Source organism: Pipistrellus hanaki (genome assembly GCF_964339955.1).
Source record: "Pipistrellus hanaki genome assembly, chromosome: 8".
Taxonomy (NCBI): domain Eukaryota; kingdom Metazoa; phylum Chordata; class Mammalia; order Chiroptera; family Vespertilionidae; genus Pipistrellus; species Pipistrellus hanaki.
Genome location: NC_140510.1, coordinates 46,196,558 through 46,212,123, shown reverse-complemented (window position 1 = coordinate 46,212,123; position 15,566 = coordinate 46,196,558). Strand labels below are relative to the sequence as shown.

The 15,566-nt window shown below is 41.4% G+C and overlaps 1 protein-coding gene across 4 annotated transcripts in view; it reads right to left on the bottom strand.

Annotated features, from left to right (window-relative positions):
• RAPGEF4 (Rap guanine nucleotide exchange factor 4) overlaps positions 1–15,566 on the bottom strand; it is a 244,770-nt gene that overhangs the window by 183,580 nt on the left and 45,624 nt on the right. For 2 of the 4 annotated variants that reach the window (XM_084892292.1, XM_084892293.1), the window contains exon 4: positions 6,952–7,098. In XM_084892292.1, the coding sequence (XP_084748418.1) occupies positions 6,952–7,098 (147 nt within the window). Of the gene's footprint in view, positions 1–454; positions 1,654–6,951; positions 7,099–15,566 lie in introns of those variants that run through there. The other 2 variants (XM_084892297.1, XM_084892294.1) reach the window with 1 other exon arrangement.

Below are 15,566 nucleotides of genomic sequence, written 5' to 3'. Positions count from 1 at the left end.
CAAGACACCTACTGGGCGCCCAGAGGGTGAAATACCATCGCTCTCAATCTGTTTCCCTGCCCAAAATTCATTTTTAATACATGCCATTCAAATGGGTCACCAGCTAAATACATCGACTTCATGTAAATGTGGTAAATGTGACTCTGCCTAGGTATGAACAGCTATCTCTGTTTATCTTCCAGAAACATATTTAAGATCATCAGGCTAAGCAAACATCCTTCACAACAAGAAAAAAAAGGGAGCTGCCCACTGCCCCCTCCCCTCCCCACACACACATGCACACCACAGATAAAAATGAAATCCAATTATGCCGGGGCTGTGCAACATATTCAGATCTGGTGGAACTTAATGAGAGAAGCCAGAGATGCTTCCGAGCATAACTCCCCAGGCCCAAATGCAGACGGTGACACGGAACGCCTCCCCACTAAAGAATTCTGTAAAAGCCCGTTCTGACCTGGTAGGGCATGCGTCCTTCTTTTTCTATCTCTCAGGCATCCAGGGAGGGTCTGCCCTGTGTGTGGACAGCAGAGCGCACCTCCATCGCCGATGAGTCCCTGACCGTGTCTGTTCCTGCGCAGAGGACCTCAGACCATGGAGAGGAAGCCGGTGCTGCTGCTTCTCCAGGGAACCTCGGGCAGCAAAAGCAATCGGAAAAGACTTCCTCTATATACTTTTTTTTTTTCAATTTTAGTTTCCTCCTAATAACTTCACTCCCTTCCTTTCTGGATTTGAACCACTTTGTCACTTCACGGAAAAGCGTGAGGACAGAGGCGCAGACACGTAGGTCCCACTCATGGACACAGGTTTCCGCTCCGTTTTTAAAAGAATCCGAACTGCAAGGAGAGAGGCGAGAGAGGCAGCCAACAGGATGTGTGTGGCTGGAGTTCCTGGCACGAAGTCTTGGCTTTCATGTTTATTTTTGGGTGTATTTTTCTTGGCCTTTTGATGCAAGTTTCTGGCCTGGGAAGTAACCCTGCAGGACGAGATCCTAAGTGGCCAAAAGTAAGCACAGGCTTCTGCCTTGGGAGGGCGCAGGCCCCTGGGCTTCTGGGCCCCAGGAATCCTCGCCGGAGGGGGTGGGTCCCTGTGCACTCGCAGGCCGGCAGGCAGGCAGGCAGGTGACTGCCGGTGTGAGGATGGATCCTGCAGGCCTGCCTCGGTGCCCGGGACCACCAAACAGGCACCTAAAATGCCAGCCCACCTGCAAAGCCTAGCAGTAATGTCACAGTGAAAGGTTTGCATGCTCAAGGAAGCGATAACACCCACCCAGAGAACTTCTGAGCTTTTGGCATTCTGTGATATTATGTGTTAAGTGTTTGCCTTTAATTTTTCTGACAGCCCACGACTGATAGGAACATCAAGCCTATTCAAGCAGGAGCAGATGCCTCTGAAAGATGTATTATTCTAATGCGGTTTTTAAAGCACATCAGCAAAGGCGAAGCTGCTGTCATCTCAATAATTCCTATTCTCATAGTGGCTTAAAAATTATTAATGGAAAGGGGCTTTTTCTTTCCTCCTTATATAATCCAAAAGAGGCAGTAAATAGAAATAATTAAAAAGCTTTACAGTCCCACAACTGCCAACACATCTGGGAGAATCAAGACAAAAAAAGAACTCTGAAAATGAGGTACTAGAGATAGATGTAAAATGTTCGAGAATATTCACTGCTCTAGCTGGTGGCTCAGCTGGTTGGTGCACCAGAAAGGTTGCAGGTTCGATTCCCGATCAAAGCACATACTAGTACTTAGGTTGCAGGTTCGATCACTGGATGGGGTATGTATGATAGAAACCAATTGATGTTTCTATCTCACATCTATTAATATGTTTCTTTCTCTCTCTCTCTCTCTCTCTCTCTCTCTCTCTCTCTCTCTCTCTCTCTCTCTCTCTCCTCTCACTCTAAAAAAAAAAAAGAAAAAAAAAAGGTCAATAAAAACATATCCTCGGGCCCTAACTGGTTTGGCTCAGTGGATAGAGCATCGGCCTGCGGACTCAAGGGTCCCAGGTTTGATTCCAGTCAAGGGCATGTACCTTGGTTTTAGGCTGTGCAGGAGGCAGCTGATTGACATTTCTCTCTCATCGATGTTTCTAACTCTCTATCCCTCTTCCTTCCTCTCTGTAAAAAATCAATAAAAATATTTTTAAAAATCCTCAGGTGAGGACAAAATATGTGTGTGTGTGTGTGTGTATGTGTGTGTGTGTGTTTATTTCTAAGAAATAAATCTTAGAAATATCCTTGCTTACAATTTGCTTTCTTTTCTTAAGACAGAAACATGAACTTACCTCTTATTTTTCCCATTCAGCTTTATATTCCATAAAGCAGATTTTTTTTTCTCAGTCAACAATATTTACTGAGGCCACAGACACATTTGGGCAATAAACATAATTTATCAAGCATTACTTTTGTTACAGAGAATAAACTGGTGGTTGCTAGTGGTAAGGTGGGGGGTGGATCAAATGGGAAAAGGGGGTCAGAAGGTGCCAACTTCCAATTATAAAATGAACGGTGACATATAATGTAAAGCTTGATGACTATGGTTAATTATGATACTGCATTGTATATTTCAACACTGCTAAGAGAGAAAAATCTTAAAAGTTCTCATCACAAGAAAAAAAATTGTAACTATGTATGATGATGGATACTAACTAGACTCATTGTAGTGATCATGTCTCCATATATACAAGCATCAAATCATCATGTTGTACAACTGAAACTATATAATATAATGTTATAGTCAATTATATCAATAGATTTAAAAAAATAAAAAATAAACATTTAAAAGAATCATTATACCTGAGCAATGATTCTCTGTGACATGGTTTGCCCTGGTTAAAATCAAATCACAATAGTGTGATAAGAAGTTTCTGGGTGACAATTACAGCTTTTATTGTGACATGGGTCAGATTACAAATTTAAAATATTGCTTTTACTTTTAAAGACTGTTGTTTTATTGCTGTCTTTAAACTTCCAAGTAATTTATTCACAAATGTAATATGTAATTATTTTGAACATGCTCAAACAGGGTTCACAGCAAAGGAAAGCTTTTGTCCAGAATGATGTTTGTGCCATTAAAGCACAGGTAAGCAGGTGGTAGACCACTAGGTCAAGGGCCTCTTGGTTGTATCTTTTATGGATTTGTTCAAGCGTGCCTCTCTATCTACTTCTCTGAGCACACTGGACTCATCTCCTCATTCCATGTCCTGTATTTGGAACGGTCCTTATCAGGAAGCCCGAGCATGCTACAAAGCTGAAAGCATCTTTATGCAGACACAGCATTGGACAGAAAGCCAGGAAGAAAACCAAAAAATTCCTCAGTTGTTGTTCTAACCATTGAAAACCTTCTTAAATTATATGTGCTGAGAAGAAATTCATGGAATTGGACAACAAATCAGTCTTTTATTTATTCCAAATGCCAATAACAAGCATAAATACCCACAATCTTGGATCAAATATTAATAAGTGGTTTAAAACTCCCAAGCCTGCACTTCACTACTTTGCCATTTAACCTCCTTCCTGAGGGTATACAATGTCACCAGTGCCAAAGAGTTTGAATTATAATTGCCTCAAGAACTAAAAGTGATATTCCAAGACTTTTAAACTAATTTTCTTCTGAATGAAATCCATAAACATAACTGTCTCTTCCCTTACTCTCTTCTTCCCTCCCTTCCACCGTCCCTCCCTCTCCCTCTCTCTTTTGAGATGCTACTGAAAATGACATATTTTATACCCTGGTTAATATATTTTATTAAGTACCAATATCAAAGACATGTGAAGAGGGAAGCATTATTGAACAACTCAATAAATTTCCTATGATTCACTTAAGCTAAGAAAATATGAGCTAACTTTACGATGGAACAACCCAGCACCCTCAGATCCAACCGCAAATTGGCAATTGAAACTTGGAGGAAAAAAGAAAGGAGTTTTCATTAGAAAAGGTGTAGGTTACCAAGAAAAGCATGAAGCTGCTACCTCAGTTATATTTTGGGGAGTATTTATTTAATTTTGTGCATTTGTAGAAACTATTGAATAATTCTTCCAATCAGATTACGATTTTTTTTTTAATAATCTGGGTGCTACCAATTTGACTTAGAACATAATAGACAATATAAACTAAGAGGTATTTGGGCTGAAATTGAATAGAAGCCAAAATCTCACATGAGTGTATGTCTACCAGTGGAGAGCCTGGGAAATTGGCCTTTGGTCAGGAAAGGAGGCAGGATTCCCCAGTTCTGTGCTGCCATGCAAGTCCAAGTGTAAGATTTAAAATAGACTATTTGTCCGGCCTATTAAAGAGCTATTTTTAGGCTGTGCTACCTGTTAGTAGTAGGGACCACAATTTTCAGAGTTAGAAGAAGTCACCAGATTCCTGATTCTCGCGTTTGATAAAAGTAGGTGACATCAAGGGCATAGACAAGGATACAGGCTAAATACAAGGTTGCTGCCATATAATGGGCCGACCATGGCATTCCTCACAAGTAAATAATCAGGTGAGGTGAACATTCACATTCAGACCCATGAGGCAGGTTACCTAATATTTACTATTCACACCCGATGGCCTAACACTGAGCTCCTTCCCTCGCTGACAGGAGAGGCAGTGTCCAGCTCACCTGTCTACTGCCTTCTTCCTGCCTTCTGCCAGTTTGGTGAGGCTTCTACCTGAATTCTGAAGCTATGTAACCCCTCCATTCATAATCTTTCCCTTTTGGTATTTGGCTGACAGATTTGCTAACAGATATATATTTTTTTAACCAGTGTAATAAATAGCTGAATTACAAACTAGTCAATGCCATGAAGAAAAAAAAGAGAAAGGAAAAAGGAGCCCTGACTGATGTGGCTCAGCGGTGAGAGTGTTGGCCCACGCAGCAAAGGGTCATGGGTTTGGTTACAGGGCAAGGGCACATACCTGGGTTTCAGGTTCAATCCCAGGCACTGCTCAGGATGAGTGCAGGAGGCAACTAATCAATGCAAGTCTCTCACACAGATGTTTCTCTCTCTCTCTCTCTCTCTCTCTCTCTCTCTCTCTCTCTCTCTCTCTCTCTCTCTCTCTCTCTCTCTCTCTTCCATCTCTCTCCCCCTCCCTTCCATTCCTCTGAAAAGCAATGGAAAATATATCTTTAGGTGAGAATTAAAAAAAGAAAGAGAGAGAGAGACAAAGAGAGAGAGAGCCTGATTTGGGCAACTGTAAAGATGTTTATGGAACAACTGAGGAAATTTGAACTCTAGAGTTGGTGTGAGATGATATTAGGATATTGTTACTTTTACAGGTGAGATAATGGTAAAGGTATGTAGCAGAATATTCTAATTTCTCAGATATACATGTTGAATCTTTAGGATGAAATGTCACAATGTCTGTCATTTACATTAGAGTGGCTCCAAAAACAAAAACAAAAAACAAATATGAACCAAATATGGCTGTACGCTAACATTTATTGATCTAAGTACAGGTATACAGGTGTTGACTGTATTATTCTTTTTATTTTCTGTTAGGTTTTAAAATGTTTTAACTATATATTTTCAATCTTCCCGGGTAGCAACTTCTCAGGAACTGCCTTCACAGTCTGAGGGCTCCTAATTACAGTAAGTTTTTAATATTTCTCCAAATCACCATCAGCAGTTTGAATCCATCATCACAGGCAGAAAGCAGCTATGACACACATCACAGGTGGGACGCTTTTTTTGTTCTTAAGCCGGTTTTCTGAATTTCCTTTTGGGAACAGACTTTTTCAGTTTACCTTTTAAAGTGAAAGATCCAAAAAATGGCTTGTTTGCCTCAAGCTCAGTCCATTTTAATTGACAGAAAAGCCTCTCCACACACACCTCATGCAAACCTACTTCAGCTTTGCCTTCCTAAAACTAGCTTTTGTCTCTGAACTTTACAGAGCGGTAGGAGCTCTTTAATATTTTCTAAGGGAAGCATTTCAAACAAGTAACCCCGCAATTTATTCACTACTGCCAAGAATAAAAGTAACAGGTTTCACCACCAAGGCCCTCCAAGGCTTTGCAGGACTTTTAAGGCAAAGCATCACTCATTCGCCGGCAGGCTTGCTCCCTGAATGCATCTGTCATTTGTTTGGCTCTGGAGGAAACGATTTGATTACACAAAATTCTTTTTAGATCAATTTTAAAATCTTAGCCACAAGTGGCGAAGCCTGCCAGCTCAATGGGTTAACACTTGGACACACTGAGCCCAGGACAAAGATAAGGAACAACCGCGGGTTCAAATCAGAAGCTTGAAGAACTGAAAAGGAATGAGCATGAAAGATGCAAGGCTTAGCTGGGCCTTTCTAAGTGCTCCGCCTGCCATTGCTGTACGTGATGATTTATCCCCCGCACTTCTTAGAAATGAGTGCAGTACCCTCAGGGGCACTGGTAAGCAGCGGTAAATGCTAACGCCACCAGGGCCCGTTGCATCCATCCACCGCTGTGCCACCTAAGCATTTTGAAGTTGGCAACTCACCAGACATCTTTATGTCCCTCATTTCTCATACCTTATTATGGGGCACATCGTTGTTTGTGTTTTTTTAAAAGCATTTAGATGAAGCAGATGTTAACCCCATTCGTCCCACTTTACCAGGGAACATGTCAATGATGATTTTTAAAATGCAAAAGGAAATGTCAAAGTATTTTGTTCCCTGCTTAAGGACACATCTGTGGGAGAGGAGGGGAGAAATACACAAAACGCTCTATGGTCATTCAAGAAATAATTATAAGGTATGTCAAACTACAGAAAATTGAGCAAGCACTAAATTAAAAAAAAAAAAAAAAAAAAAAAAAAAAGATCCCTTGTGTCAAAATGGCTTTTTCACTTCCTTATTTCAAACACCAGTTTTGAAATTAAATTCCACCTGCCAGCTCAGAACAGGACACATTAAGGCCCGACTGTAATGCCATTATCCACGTGGCAGGCCCCCCCCCCCCACCACACTAATGGACAGAGAGGCCCTGGGGCTCACCTCCCAGAGCGCCTTGAAGTCCTTCTGCTCGATGCGGAGCAGCTCGCTGCTCTCCCTGGTGACGATGGTCGCATGGCGGGGTGTGTTGTCCAGAATTGACTCTCCAAAGGCCGTTCCAATCCCCAGCGTACAGATGGTCACTGCGTCCTGAGAGTCCCCAAAACCGGCCATTAGAAAATGAAACATTTACCGGATGGGTGAGTTGTCTTCTATTTGAATTGAAGTATAATTTGTATACAGTAAAACACTTGATTTAATGGCGCAGTTCAATAAGTTTTGACCCAAAGCAAGACATAGCAACATTTCTATCACCCAAGGAAGTCCCACCATGCTTCTTCCCTTCAAAACCCTCCTTTCAGAGGCGATGGGTGTATTCCTGTCACCATAAAGGAGTTTTGCTGGTGTTAGAAACTCATGTGAAAGGGATCAGACAATATGCCCTCTTTGATGTCTGGCTTCTTTTGCTCAACATAATGTCTGTAAGATTCATCCAGGTTTTCGCATGGACCCGTAGTTTATTTTCCCTTTTACTGATGTGTACTTCTCTATTGCCTGGAGATGCTACAATTAATTGGCTTGTTCGTTTTCCACCTGGTGGATATTTGCCTTGTTTCTAGTGTGGGGATGTTATGAATAAAGCTACTAGTAATAATCCCACACAAGTGTTTTTGTGGACAAGACTACCTTTGTAAATGACTACGATCTGCTTTAAGAAGGGAGGGGAAATCTTTTCAAAACAAACTAAGGTCTTAAGTGAGAAGCAGTGACAATACTTAAGTAGGAAACTGGAAGAGGGATGCTGTTTTGTCGTCTGTCTTGAAGAGATGAGGAAACTGAGGATCAGAGTGGTTCATTCACACAGCCCTAGTTCACGCAGGTATAACGAGTAAAGCAGTCAGGTCCTAACCACTGCTCTCTGACGATAGATCCTAAGCTTTTTGTATCGTGCTGCCTCCTGCAGCCACAGCAGAGCAAAAACAGCATCTGATGAAGTGCAGGATGGCTAGTTTATGAAATGTTGTGAATTAATGATTTAAAGGTTTCTTAAGGTGTACCCCAAAAAAGTCATTTACTCTCTGCATGCAACATCAGTGATAATATTAGGATTTAATCCTAACTGGTTTTGAATAATACAAACAGCCGCTCAAAATCACCTGGACATTAATTCTGCCAGGCATTACCGACCAAGGGAGACACACAAGGGTAATCCTGAGTTAGAAGCACAGCTTTCCTTTCATGCATCTGATACACCATAATGGGCAAATGTTGTTAAGATCAGCTTAGTGACTCCATAATCACATTACTAAGGCAAATGCCCATAGAATCCAGTTCCTTGAACCATAGCAAATTGCTTCTGCACAGATATTACCCTGTAAAATTGTGTTCAGGAAAATGAAATCAATAACATCTCAGAAAAGAATAAAAGATTAGGGGAGAAATTAAGAACAGCCTGCTAATAAATTTTCCAGAAAGTCAGTTGCAAACAAATTTAGCCAGAAACATATCCTGAGAACTGACATGTCAATAGTCAGCAATAGCATGGTACGTTGGAGTGATTTTCAAATTCTAATGAAAGCACAAGATGGATTATGATAAATCACAGACCTTCATGAATTCTCTAACGTGTCAGGTTCCTTTGAGAATGCCATTAGCTTACTTCATTTTTATCTTCTGAACCCTTCGGAAAGGATTCTGTTGCCTAATCTGTTCTTTCCAGGGTTAAATTTTATTTTAAGACTTGACAGGGGTGGGTCATAAATATTATTCCTGCCACTATCCACATAACAAATTTCTAAAGTTGTCCGCAAAATCTAATGCAAAAGTACAATAAAGGCCACCTGAAAGAAAATTTTTACAGTGACACAGAGACTGAAGAAAGGAAGCAGCACCTACTCAGGAAATATAAAATATTAACAACTTTGCCCGGCTGGTTGAGAGCCGACCATTGAACCAGGAGCTCAGGGTTGATTTCCAGGTTACAGGTTGATTTCCGGGTTACAGCTCTGGGTTACAAGCTCGATCCCTAGCAGCGGGTGTGCAGGAGGCAGCCAATCAATGTTTCTCTCTCATCTCTCTCTCCCTTCCTCTCTCTGAAATCAACAAAAACATACTTTTTAAAAATATATATTAATAATAGTAAAGAAATGTCCTATTTTGGGAAAAGATGGCAATTTATTTTAAGGTCTTTCAAATGTGAAATGAAGATTTAAAAACTTGAATGTCTATAATATACGAAGGTGGATTTAGCAGATGCTGCTGGAGTCCTGCCAGATGTCCCCATCCCTTTGCCTGTCCGCTCCCTCCCCCATCACTTAGCTTTCTGGGTGGTTGCCTTTCACACCTCTGCAAAGCTCCACCTGAGGGCAGAATGCTGGGCAGTTAATGCCTGGACAGTACACCCTCCCCCAAGAAGCATGAGAGTAGGAAAGTGAAGTACCCAGGCTTTCTAACCCTACCTGCTTTCTTAGAAGGTCCCCTGGGGAGTGAGCTCAGTTGCCCACAGTGGAAATCCTCCTATCAACAATTTTATTTGACTTTCCTTCACTTATCTCACTTCCCTACTCCTTTATAATGCTTCCCAGGGTCATGTCCAAAAAAAAAAAAAAAGAAAGAAAAGAAAAAGAAAAAAACCCCACTTAGGACCCATCATTATCTCCAGCTCAGCATCTGGAGAAACCCAAAACAAAGTGTGGGTTAGCCAAACATGGCTGAGTCCCAAGTTACACTGAGGCCTCTGGGGAGGCACTGGTCGAACAGCATTGCCAAAGAGACTTGTGTAACAGGGACACAGAGACCAGCTCGTTGCTTACTGCTTTGCATCAGACACATCGTACGTGCAGTATCCCTTGGGTGACACGTGGGAAGACTTCACTGTATTAGTAAAGAGTAGTGGGTCTCAGGCCTTCTTCTACATAACTAGGGGTGTGGGCTCTCAAAAGAATGGTACGTCACTGATAGGTCACCTGGGTTCTTCTCCCAGTCTGATCCAGCTCTCTCTTATTCACCAGTCCACGTGATCACTCCTTCCCCTACCCTCTACAACACTCAATTACCCGCTTAGCCTTATCAGCACTCACCCTACTGTACATCGATACCCATACAGATCGCCACGTGGGTGAGTATCCTACTATGTGCCATGCACTTGACTATGGTGCCTCATTTATTCCTCACAACAGTTAAGTGAGATGTATTTAGAATGCTTTGCACAGTACCTCATTTGTGGGATGGAAAGAGTCTTTCTTATAAGATTATTAGCAGGATTCAATAAAAATAAAATAATATATACACTGAGTTCTGTATGGTTCCTGGCATATGGTAGGCGCTCCATAAATAAAGGGAAGTATTATTTCTGACAGCCATATTTAAGCTATCAAAATTTCTAAAGAGCATATTATATGAGATGTCCCCAAAAATGTATACACACTTTGAATAATTATAAAGGAATTGTTTACTAAAATACATTTCATTTTCAAAACTGAGTCATCAGCTGTTGAAGTGTGTATACATTTTTTAGGGACACCCTGTATTTTTCTATTATTTAAGTAACAGAGAAGCTCTATATTCATTTCCTGTTAATCTTCCATTAACAGTGGCTTTTCAACACTTAAATTCCAAGTTTCTCTGACGCCCAGTTTGGATGTCAAGTGGTTTGAATGATCTGCAAAACACTTCAGCTCTCTGGGGGAGCTTGTATTCAAAGAAACCCTTCTGATGAATCCTGCTGGAAATCAAAAAATCCTTTCGTTCTGCTACTAATCACCCCTTAATTTATCTGCTTTGTATGTCAGAATTATGGTATACTGAGTTTTCATAAGGCAGCATTCTCTTATGAGGCATTTTATTTGCTTGTTTCATTATAAAGCACAGCTACGGTATGAAAATGGGAATGGTGCTAAGAAAGCCAGTGATTATATGTCACTGATATCCAAGCTAATAAACATGTGCCTTGCAAATAATGTCTATAAGCGTCTACTAAAATCCAGCTGACACAAGTTACAGACAGCCTGATGAAACTTAAAATAACAATCAATCAAATAAACAAAAGAATCCTCAGTGATCAGTACATTAAGATTTTTTAATTGTCCTATAACTTCAAGGGGTATCTGATCTTTTTATTATGTTTTTGTTTGTTTTGTGTTGTTTTTTTTTAGATTCCACATCTTAGTGAGAGCACACGGTATTTGTCTTTCTCTGTCTGACATATTTTACTTAGCATAGCACCTTCAAGGTCCATCCGTGTTGTTCTGAATGGTAGGAGTCCTCACTGTTTATCGCTGAGTAGTATCCCCTTGTACATACATCACATCTCTGTACCCACTCATCGATAGATGGCACGTGGTTTTATGTTGTGGCTATGGTAAACAATGCTGCTATGAACCTGGGGGTGTAGATATCATTTCCATTTGGTGTTTTCATTATTCCCAGCATTCAATTTGCTGGATCACACAGTAGTTCTATTCTTATTTTTTTTTTTTTTTTGAGGTATCCCTGTACTGTTCTCCATAGTGGCTGCAGTCCCACCAACAGCTCACAAGGGCTCCCTGTTCCCCACATGCACACCAGTATGTCTTATCTTTTGGATGACGAGCACCCTATCAGGCATGAGATGCATCTCATCGTGGCTTTAATTCGAATTTCCCTAATGACTAGTGATGCCGGGCATCTTTTCATGAACCTGTTGGCCTTTCATATATCTTCTCAGGAGACATGTCTAGTCAATCCTTTGACCATTTTATAATTGGCTTGTGTTTTTGTGAGTGAGCTGTATGAGTTCCTTATATTTTTTTATATTACCCCCTTATCAGATATGTGGTTCGTAAATATTTTTCCCACTCCATAGGTTGACTTTTTACTTTATTGATGGTTTCTTTTGCTGTGCACTTATGCATATTTACCTCATTCCCATATTACTCAAGAAGAGTTCACCTCACAGCACATTTATTGTTTTGGATACATGATGTGTTAACATTGAGGAACAAATCGGTCCTTCAAGTGTGTAGACCTCAAGAGACAAATTTTCACAAGGCAAATATTTTTACAAATTTTATTTTAGGACTATAAGCAACTCTTGCCATTAAGTTTGGTAGTGTCTGTGTTTGTTTCATAGATTTGAATTTAGTATTGAAATTTATTGAATGCTCCAAGTTATTTTAAAAAGTAAAAATTTAATGGAGCCTAATCTCTGAATTTGTCAAGACATTAGAGAGCACTTGCCATCTAAAGGATTTATCTCCAAGCACAAAGGCAAAAATAGTTCTAAGTCCAATGTGGATTTTCTAATAAGTAGGAAAGATAAGATCTGTTACTTTTCGAGCACTTCCCTGGAATCGGAGTGTTCGACACAGCATAACGGGACCAGGCACTCTGGCTGCGGAAAGGTGCCCTCAGATGGACCAGCACTGGCCTTGTGATCATTGAACAGGGAGGCCAACCCTAGTCAGCAGAGGACCAGTCTGTGCTGCACTGTTGCTCAATCTTGCATCCACCCAAACAAAGAATTACATGGCAAAAACACAAATATTGTATGTGGACATATGGTGCAGGATGCTACATAAACCTGATCGGTTTTGAACAAATAATATGACCTGGGCGTAGACAAGTAGCAAGAGATTACCAACTACCACCGTGGGCTTGGCACCATCCAAGTTTTATTGGCTCCATAAATGTGTTCAGAAAATGTTTCCCGGTAATTGTAATGTTCTCTGTCTAAAAATAATGGGGTGAAATGAGAGTGAATGGAAGAAACAGACAGGCAACAACAGAAAGACAGAGAAAGACAGGCCCATCTAAAAGAGAAACCTGCCTGTCCTCTACATTTTGTAAACAAAACTAATGCTTAAAAACATCTTTGATGGAGAGATAAAGAGAGGGTAAATAAAAGCACATTTTACTTGGGGGGGGGGGGGTCGGAGTTACCAGTAAAAGATCCTTCCCCAAAATCGGGCTAAGCATGGCCAGAGGATTTCACAGAGACAGATGGGGGGAGGTATAAAATGATGGCCAAGGCCAAGTGCTGCTCAGGTTCTCTGATCCCAAGAAATGGCCGAACAACATTGTTAAACTTGCCATTTCCAACACGGAGTCCATTTTATATGCTAGCACTTCCCTCTTGTGGTAAAATTACAGATTGCAGGTGTAGCCATCACCAGCATTTCCCACTCTGGGCAATTAACTTTTCTTTCTGGAAATGGAAGGGAAAAAAGCACCAGAACCCCTGCTCTATGCCAAGTTTTGTGCTACGTGCTTCATATCCACTAACTCATTTAAGATAGAACTGCTGCCGAAGCCGGTTTGGCTCAGTGGTAGAGCGTCGGTCTGCGGACTGAAAGGTCCCAGGTTCGATTCCGGTCAAGGGCATGTACATTGGTTGCGGGCACATCCCCGGTACGGGGTGTGCAAGAGGCAGCTGGTCGATGTTTCTCTCTCATCGATGTTTCTAGCTCTCTATCTCTCTCCCTTTCTCTCTGTAAAAAAAATCAATAAAATATATATTTAAAAAAAAAAAAAAAAGATAGAACTGCTATCCCCAATTTATAGGTAATCTAACTTGCCTAAGGTCACAGTAATTAAGTGGCACAGGGAAGACTTCAAACGTCTGATATTAACCACTGTGTTTTGCATTAGGTATTTATTTGCAATTCAAACGAGATCTGTTAAAGAGATATAGATGTTTTAATGAATTAATACATCAGCTCATTCTCTATTTTGCAGCACGAACCTGTATGCACCAAACAGCCATCCGAAATTCTACTTTGCTATGACTGGAAACATATTATAACTTCTTTGATGTGAAGATCAATTTAAAGCCTTGTGTGTATCCAGGACTTCAACATTTGCCATGCCCAAAAGCCCCCTCACCTCTAAAATCTGCAAAGAGCAGGACCTTTTCTCTCTCTCTCTCTCTCTCTCTCTCTCTCTCTCTCTCTGTCTGAGAGAGAGAGAGAGAGAGAGAGAGAGAGAGAGAGGGAGAGGGAGAGAGAGTTGGATATTGTTACTTGACATAGTGCAGTTTATAAGCCTATTTATTATTTTTAAGTTTATTGTTTATAATTTGTACCAATTTTCACTTTTCACCCTAAATATATTCACATATCAATGGGCGGGGGGAGGAAAGTATACCCATAGTATTCATTCTCGTGGGAATGTAAAATCTCAGACACCCAAACAGGCAGGTCCTTGAGAGCAAGAATTCGCTGTGGGCACCGGAAGGTGTGAGTGTCCTGGCTAAGCTTAGGTAAGGGACTGCGGACAGGGCCAAGTGTCTCTGGGAACTGGAAAGATTAACCCTTAATAGGATCTGTGCTGCCAAGTGCAAGCTACCTGAGCCAGGTGGGGACACTTTGGGGTGGGGAATGGTGTGTGAACAGGTCCTCTCTGGGCATTCTAAGTCTCAGGGGGTAAGACAGAGACTGGCCGAGGCGGGAGCAGTGTGTGGGAAGCTGGGGGAGGCGTCTCTGACAATTGGAGTGAGAGTGTTTCTGAGGTAGGTTTTGTTTCATGAGTAGGTTTTGATCGGAGTGAGAGTGTTTCTGAGGTAGGTTTTGTTTCATGAGTGGTGGAGTCAATATGATTTGAAGGAAGATATTTGCAAGGTAGTAATCTTTAAACTTCCATCAAAATTTCCCTGGCTCAGTTGGTTGGAGCGTTGTCCCATACACTAAAAGGTTGCAAGCTCAATCCCCGGATAGGCCATATATGGGAGGCAACCGATTGAAGTTTCTCTCTCATATCAATTTCTCTCTTTCCCTCACTCTCTCTAAAAATCAATAAAAGCATATTCTCATGAGGATTTAAAAAATAAATTAATAAAATTTCATCAAAATCATAGCAGAATAGTCTATGTATAATTTCTCAAAATTCTTATTACAAACATGGTTTCTAGGCCATAACAAAAGAAAGAGAGCACATCGCACCTGCTCCTCAGGGTGGGCCTCCAAGAGGCAGGGCCCCCTGTCCCCCTCCTCACCAGGGGCTTTGGTGTTCCTAACACCAGGCCACACTGGAAGCCTGGGGCTGGGGTAGAAGATTCAGGCAAAGAGAAGAGCGGGAAGCAGCACAGAGTTGGCCGGACTGCGTGGGAGGAAGATGGCTCTAACCCAGCTCGGCAGGATTTGAACACCACGACCACCACCCATGGTACTGAGGTGCTTGTGACAAGCTCCCTTTGCAGGCCCCTTAAAGATGCACCGGGCAAACGGAGCACATGCTGGCCATGGCTAAGGGTGGCAAGGCAGGGCCTGATTGGGTGCAAAAATCATGGTGACTTCCGGCTCTATGGGTCACCACTAGCCATCTTGAACAGACCACTCACTGACCTGTGACTTGAGCAAAATCTAGCAGAGTTGGGACCGCCTAAAAGAGTGGCTCAGACAAAAGCATGCAAGCGAAATGCTTTGTAAACTATAAGAGTTACTTGCTTGGATGATATTATCAATACGAAATGTGTAACCCTCAACCTAAGAGCCCAAGAATTCAAAAAGAGCATGCCAATCCAACCATTCAGAGAGCAAAAAGCTGTGTTTTCTTAACTCAGTGAGCAAAAACGGACAAGGGAATGATGGGAAGGGACAAAAAAGTAATATTGCATTGAAACAGACGGGAAGGTAATATGAATT